Source organism: Microtus ochrogaster, chromosome 2, assembly GCF_000317375.1.
Source record: "Microtus ochrogaster isolate Prairie Vole_2 chromosome 2, MicOch1.0, whole genome shotgun sequence".
Lineage (NCBI taxonomy): Eukaryota > Metazoa > Chordata > Mammalia > Rodentia > Cricetidae > Microtus > Microtus ochrogaster.
The window spans coordinates 56,558,324-56,566,281 of record NC_022010.1 but is presented as its reverse complement, the minus strand read 5'-3'; the positions used below and the strand labels follow the sequence as shown (position 1 = coordinate 56,566,281).

Genomic DNA, 7,958 nt, shown 5'->3' with positions numbered 1-7,958 from the left:
TATTTTAATCACAAAGCTCCTCCATGATTCCTCTCCTTTGGCAAATATTCTCAAGAGGTTTTTTCTATTCTCATCAGTGCCAGCACATCCAATATTGCCAGGATAGAAGAAATGGAGAGACTCTTGAAACAGGCTCACGCGGAAAAGACCCGGCTACTTGAATCCAGGGTAAGGCAGAGCTCCTGCCAGGAGCTTGTGATGGGCATGGGTCTAGGAGCCCTACACTTGCCAGCAGCATTCCTTCAAGGCCATGACTGAGCACTGTGAACTTGGGTAGCCACTCAGCCTCCTTTCCTATCCAAATGGAAAGGTACAAAAGAGATGGCTTCAGGGCCCTTTGCTGTACTTTTATGCCCAGGAACTTCACGTGTGTGTCTGTGTTTTTGCAGAGAACAAAAATGACAATGGATGTTTCCTACCGTGTTTCCCCCTTGGTGGCCATGTAGATGTTTTCTTGAGAAAATTGGAAAAATGACATTTCTTTATGTGTCCTCTTGTCCTTCCCAACTCATGCTGACCTCACTATTGTGACATTCAAAACCCCATGTTATTGTGAGTTTATTTCAGGCCAGAATCAGAACTTCCTTAGGAATCCCCCCCACCCCCAACGCCTTTGCATCCTGCCCTGAGGGCACCTCCTTTCCTTTTCCACTTCCCACAAAGCTTCCTCTGTTACCTCCGGCCAGGAAGCTACAGAGCAATAACAGGAATTGGAAGGACCTGTGGCCTTCACCCAGGACAGTCTCCCAGAGAAAAGCCTAAACTGCATGACTAATTTTGCACAAAGGTTTGCAAGGAAGAACGAAATGCCTGCGTGTACTTACAAGCCCAATTTTTTACTGAAGACTAGTATTTAATTGTTGGCATAGATGGCTTTGGGAGCTATGCAGAAGGTGATCATGATTTATGTTAGTCCAGGCTATATACTTTGAGAAACTAGGATACAACATGAAAACTGTCTAATGATAATTGGAGTTTGAGTATTTATTAGCTGGTCCCTTCAAGTGTAGGTGTCATTTCTGCAAGTAATTCTATATATGATAATTAGGAACGGGAAATGGAAGCCAAAAAACGAGCGCTGGAAGAAGAAAAACGACGCCGGGAAATCCTGGAAAAACGACTGCAAGAAGAAACCAGCCAGAGGCAGAAGTTAATAGAAAAAGAAGTGAAAATAAGAGAAAAACAAAGGGCACAGGTTGGTCAGTCAATGTGGATACATACGTGCAGGTTGCCCCCTGGTGGTCATTTTGTAGAAGACATTCATTTTGTCTGAATACCTAATGCTTAAGCTGTATGCGGGTTAGTATGCAGGCTGTGTTCATTTTAGAACTTCTAGAGAATTGCCAAGCTACTGACACTTTCCTCTACTCACATGTTTTATTCCCTTGTTCAGAGAGAAATACAGAGAGAGCGACAGAGAGAGAGCGAGAGCGAGAGCGAGAGCGAGAGCGAGAGCGAGAGAGAGAGAGAGAGAGAGAGAGAGAGACCTCCACCTATTCTCTGGATGCATTTCAAAGGAGAATATGTTTTGTACTGCTTTGAATATTGCTATTGGAGTAGTTTTTTAAAACACACCCAGGGGACCAGAGAGATGTCCCAGCAGTTAAGAGGACTTCTTTATCTTCCAAAGTACTGGAGTTCTGTTCCCAGCCAGCGCTCATGTTCGACAGCCCACAAACTGCCTGTTTCTATAATTCCAGCTCCACGGGGCCCAATACCCAATGGACTCTTCTGGAACAGTACTCAAGTGCATATTTACACACACACATACACACACACACACACACACACACACACAAAATTAAACGTTAAAAAATCAAATTAAAAATGTTAAAAACATATATATGTATAAATAGGTGATAGCTTGGAATATATATACATATATGTGTACATAGCTTATAATACTATATACATATATATTATCATGCAAACTAAAAACTGTGATGGAGGAAAGATTCTATCAGGCAACCTCTAGAAGCAAACTTTCCAAAACAGGATAAACTTAAATTGTACCAGCCCAGTTTCCTAGTGTGGTAGTAGTATCCCCCCCCACACACACACACTTTTTTCTTTAACCACATATGTCCTCTTTCCTATACCAATCTATAATACTGCTCCTTCAGTTAACAAACAACCAAATTTAGGAAAAATATCCATTTGGTTTAGCTCTCTTTCAGGGTCAGTGTAGATTTAAATCCCTGCTCTTTTCACTCTAGCTGCTTCATTATATATATTTCCTGAGGATAAAGAAAAAAATACTGCAGCCTGTAAAGCTCACATTCGTTTCATCAAAGTTGGTCATTCATCCAGTAGACGCAAAGGCATTATTTCCCTCTTCCACTCCAGTTGCTGTCCGGGTTTGGTCCTACAGCGCCTGGCTGCTGTCTTTAAAATTTTATGTGGACTGGGACTTTGGCAAGCCTGTGGCAGCTGCCTTCCAGGGAAGGTAAAACACTGAGGGAAAGTGGAAACTGAAATGAATTCTTTCACTGGACTATACTCTGACCTCTGCTAAACTCTGATGGTCATCATAAAGACAGAGAAGGTCATCCATGCCTGGAATTCTGAAGTCAAACCAAAGGGAAGAATTCTATTTTAAACTTGACTATAAGCTTTTCCTCCCACTATATGATTAGATCATTTCTCCAGGGCAAAAGCATGGAATTATTTAGCAGAATTTGAGAGAGAGAGAGAGAGGGGGGGGGGAGAGCACGCATTAGGAAGCAGCATCCGTGGTGATCTGTGCTTCCTGGATAATGTGAACCTTGGCCCTCGTCATTAGGGAAACAAGACATCTGTGTACGTTCCCTGGGGCCTCTGTTCCCATACAGCTTCCCACTTTAGCTCCAGGATCGATTCTATCCTCAGTTTATTTTAACTTCTCTTTTCAAAGAATATACCTTAACTCCGTGGGATCTTCTGGGGGTCATGCCTACCATACAGTGTCTGTTCGATCAGACCGTGTGTGGATGACCTTAGAACTGTATTGTGTTGTGGTGGGGGAAGGAGCAGCTGGATGGCAGCATGTCTCACTCCCTACATCCCTCCGGGCTGACTTCTCTGATGTTCCGCTGGTGAGGTTTTTTCATCCTTTCTTCTGCCCCTCTCAAGGAATAGAATCAACAGGCCTGCTTTCAGGTACCCCTTCTCTAATGAAGTACCCTGATTAAATGTCTGCTGCTTAGGCTCCCGTGACAAGTGCTTTGTTTACCTTGGGTCCTTGTGAATTCCTTGGCATCTTAAGGCTTCGTCTCTACCTGTCCTTCTCACATCTAACATGTGATCTGAAATGAAACAGTTCTCTGTAGCGGAAACGGGTTTTGCTCTTTTCCAGGCTCGTCCTCTGACTCGCTATCTGCCTGTCCGGAAAGAAGACTTCGATTTGCGGAGTCATGTGGAGACAGCGGGCCACAATATTGACACCTGTTTTCATGTGTCAATCACAGAGAAGACCTGCCGAGGTTACCTCATCAAAATGGGTGGAAAAATTAAAACGTGGAAGAAACGTTGGTTTGTTTTTGACCGGAATAAGCGGACATTTTCTTATTATGCAGGTGAGTGATAAAACAAATTGAAGCAATGCATTCAAATCTACTAAAAATAAAAGGAAATAGAAATTCATCATCTGAACCAGAAAATTTTCAAGGCTGAGACAGTAGGATCCATTTGAACGCATAAATGTGAGACTAACCTAGGCAACGTGGTGAGACCCTGTCTCAAAAAGAAAAGAAACAGAAAGAGAGAAAAGAAAGGAAGAAGGAAAGAAAGAAAGAAAGAAAGAAAGAAAGAAAGAAAGAAAGAAAGAAAGAAAGAAAGCCTGATATATAAAATAATGGCAATGATAGCTTGGTAAGCATACATTATATTTTGTATCCATATTTATAGAGTTGAATATGTTATGAATTTTATTTTTTACAAATAGAAATCATGTGACTTTAAAATGTGAATCAATCTATTCTATTTCTGAAATAACAGCCCAAATACATATTAAATGGAATGTATATTTACATTAAATTATTGCCCTTTAAACCACGAGACTAGAGAAAATACCCCATAAGTATGTATTTACTTTTTGCCATATGTCCTATTTAGATTACACAGAGCCAAGCAGCCCTCGTTGACAGTCGTTGAGCTGTGCTTTGTAAGGTACTCGGACCTCTCAAGTATAGAGAGTAGAGCTCATCAGCAAACCAGGGAATAAGAGAGCATTCATTAAGTGTTGAAAGCAGTTTGGGAGTCTTACATGCTTAACCATGGGAAGCATACTCTACCGAATCTTATGAAAACATAACATAACTGGTTAAAAAGGGTCTGTGATAGGACACAGTCGTACATAATTGCAGTCTCATCACTCAACGGATAAAAACAGAATGGTGAGTCTGAAGCCAGCCTGGGCTACATAGCGAGAAACCCTGTCTACAAGCAACAAAATAAACAAGTTAGCATCTAATTTACTTGTGCACTGAATGCGAAACATGCCCGTTACAGACATTAGCATAGTCTAAGTCTCTTCAGCTGCTAAGAAGGGGTGGTGTACCACCCTGGTTCCCATATTTCGGGGTCACTGTGGAAGCACTTAGGAGAGCATAGTCAGAATCACAATTTGCACTGGGCATGGGATGAGAAGCCAGAACCAGTGGATAAAAGGAAATATTGCCCAAGGAGTCCCAGGCCTGCGGTGAAGAAGCAGCTTGAGACCCACACTTTTCAGTGAGGGGCTCCAGTTAACTCTGAAGTTGCTGGTTAGAGCTAATGGCCTGGCCCTTATAGGATCCTGCTTTTTATCCGGAGTTTCATAAAGGTCAAGAGTAACAACCTCAGTGCAAATAGGAAAGATACCTGCTTCATAAGAAATCCAATGTAGCATCCAGCAACACATAGGCATGGTTGTGTGGCAAGCTAGTATTTATAGACAGCCTCACTCAGAATGTCCCAACAGAGAAGATTCAAAGGCCTTCGAAAAGAGAGCATCTTCATTACCCCATGTTTTTCTGGTCTGTGAGCCTGTTTCCAGTTTTGTGTACATCAATCAGGTGTGTGGTTCAGGGACCCTACTAACCTCCCTCCCTCTAACACATGCAAGACATGCTTCTATTGAAACTCTGATTTTTCTGTTTTATTTTAAGTAGCAAGTTTCTGGCATATTCAAAGCCCTAGTACCCAAACTGAAAAGGAATAGATTCTTCCAGCTCTTTTGCATTCACATGGGAAGTGACTGAGCAGTAGGATGACCTTGGGTAGATGCTGCCTTAGCCCTGTTCACTGCTGTCTATCATTAGCTGTGTGTGCTCTACATGGCCCAACCCCCCATCCCTTTTCCAAACACCCTCAAGCATAGGCAAAGATCCATTTCTAACCACTCACAAAGATGCAGCTCAGGCTAGCCTTGACCCTACAAAAGCCACACCCCCTTGGCTTATCATCAAGGTAAATGGCCTCACTACAGGCAAACGCGAGTGCTGAAAACCTTTTAAAGAGCACTGGAACTCTGTCATGCGTGACCTTGCCCTTTGTACTCAGCTCTTCAAGAGAGCCTCTAGAGAAAACAGGCCTAGGAAGAGGTCTGTAAGCTGCTGAGAGAGATAGTGAATTGAAGTATCTCACCCACATCCATGCTGATCCCTCAGTTCACAGTGTAGTGAGAAGTTCATGTTTTTTCAGAGTGCATTCTCCCTGATGAGATGGCCTGAAAACAAAACGTCATTCCCCAGTTTTCTGCCTACTGGGAACACTGGCATTTTAATTTTGTCTCCAGATTTTAATCTTACATGTGTTGGAAGCAAACAAGATGTTACTGTATTCCCTCGAATTAACTGCAGGATCTTTTCCAAGAAATGTTTGAAAGCTGCGCTGACCTTCTCTCTCAACTGACTCTGGCTGGAATCCACCGAGCATGGTATTAATTAAAACAATATTTTCCAATGAAGAGCCAAAGCAAACATATGCAACTATGGCCCCTGGTCAGTTATGTTAGGGAAGACTGGGTTAAATGTGGTCTGGGCCAGTGTTTATGAGCCAGCTCTGTATTATTAGTGGAGAAAAGGAGGCGTTTACTCAGTAAAAATACTAACATTCAATGAAGCCTGCATACGAAAAGTCTCTTTCCTGCCATGTGTTCCAGTCTCCCACTGGTAAACCTAAAATAGATTCTATACATTGTGTACACACATATACAACACACCTATGCACACATACAATTTGATTTTCTCACTATGCTAAAGCTAAAAACCTTATGGCCATGGACTGTTAGAGAAAGCTAAGTCTGAGTTACTTTCCTAACTGCTTTTACACAGTTTGAGTCCAGAGTCATCCAGACTGCTCATGTCACAGCATAGAAGATTTTTTCCTTGTGAATGTGTGCAGGTACTGCCATTGTTTCAACAGCTAAGGTGACCCGTTGTGTGGCTAGCCAGTCATTCATCAGTCTCTTGTTCAGACTCAAGCAGGACTCCTGTGTCAGTCAACACAGGCCCAGAGCAGCCGCTGCTTGTGACTTCATTGCTTAAATAAATAAATAAAGTTTCTAAGTAAAACATGAGAAGAGGGTCTGTGCATCTTTAGCTGGGTTGTTTTCCTGGTTGCTCTCTAATGGGAGTGGTCTCTCCCATGTTTCTCCCAACAACTGCTGGCAGCCGCTTCCCTTCTCCTCATACCTACACCCTCAGAAGATGGCCATTTAGTAGGACACAGAGAGGTGGTGATTGACTGGGTGTTTGTTTCAGTGGCTATTTTGTTTTGTTCTTTAATCTCAGTGCTCAGCAGGGAGAGAGAGGCAGGCCTGTAAGCTTGAGGCTAGCCTGGTCTACATAGTGAGTTCTAGGGCAGCTATGTAGAGAGACACTACCTCAAAATAAATAAACAAATAAATCAATGGCCAATTGCATTTAAAATAAAGAAAACATTAACCCTATTCTTGGACAGTCTCACACATGTGTAAGATGAACTGCTATCAATCGCTCGTGTATTCACCCTGTCTTGTGTAAGATGAACTGCTATCAATCAATCGCTCCTGTATTCACCGTCTTGTCCTCTACTGATCTCCTTCCCACACCCATGGCTTTTTATTTTGTGACCCACTGAGTTTAACCAGAGCCATCTATTCACACAGACGTTTGGGCTCACCTAGGTTATCTGAATTAATCTAAGATAATTTATTGTTAGATAAATATTTTAATGAGGATAATTAATCACGAACCTGAGGTTTTTTCCTGTTCATCGGTGGCACTAAAGTACTTCACACTCATATATCTTTGCAGACAAGCATGAGGCTAAATTAAAGGGAGTGATATACTTTCAAGCCATCGAAGAAGTGTATTATGATCACCTCAAGAATGCTAATAAGGTAAATATCAGTTTCCTCAGTCTCTGCAACTTTTTCCCCTGGGGCCCTTTGTGCTCCAGGCAACTGCTTTATCCTTAGTCCCTTTTCATGTTCTGTTTTTGAGACAGGGTCTCACTGTCATAAGCCACACATTGGGGTGACATCTGTTGGGGTTCAGCCTCCACAAAATTTGCAAGTTCCAGGGTAGAGCAAGGGGATTAGAATCATTAAGCAAAAGGAACAGAGATACGAGAGAAATAAGAGACAGAAACACAGAACAGCACTGGGAGGGAAATTCAGTGACTACTGAACCTGCCCGCGCTTGTTTTCCACACACTTATATACTCCACTCCAAAAGAGGAGGAGGAGGCAACAGACTTCCATAACATGATATAAGGAATAGACCAAGTATCCTTCCTGCAGGCAGCCAGTCCCTGGAACCTTCTGCCAATCTCCTCTGAAGGAGCAGGAACAGCAAGGTGGAGTGGATCCACCTCTACACTCAAAATACTGGTTAACCACACACTGGGTCAGGAACTCGTTTGTAGCCACGCCTGTTGTCAACAACTTTGAGAAAGCAAGAATAAGTTCAGACTCTGTGACCTTAGTCAAAGAGGAATAGGCTCACATCTGTGGG

General features: G+C 42.6%; 1 protein-coding gene across 1 annotated transcript in view; it reads left to right on the top strand.

Moving 5' to 3' along the window:
* Positions 1 to 7,958, top strand: part of Phldb2 (pleckstrin homology like domain family B member 2) — a 222,830-nt gene that overhangs the window by 212,435 nt on the left and 2,437 nt on the right. The window contains exons 16-19 of the mRNA XM_026786135.1: positions 78 to 168; positions 1,049 to 1,195; positions 3,335 to 3,554; positions 7,257 to 7,342. Coding sequence (XP_026641936.1) covers positions 78 to 168; positions 1,049 to 1,195; positions 3,335 to 3,554; positions 7,257 to 7,342 — 544 coding nt within the window. The remainder of the gene's footprint in view (positions 1 to 77; positions 169 to 1,048; positions 1,196 to 3,334; positions 3,555 to 7,256; positions 7,343 to 7,958) is intronic.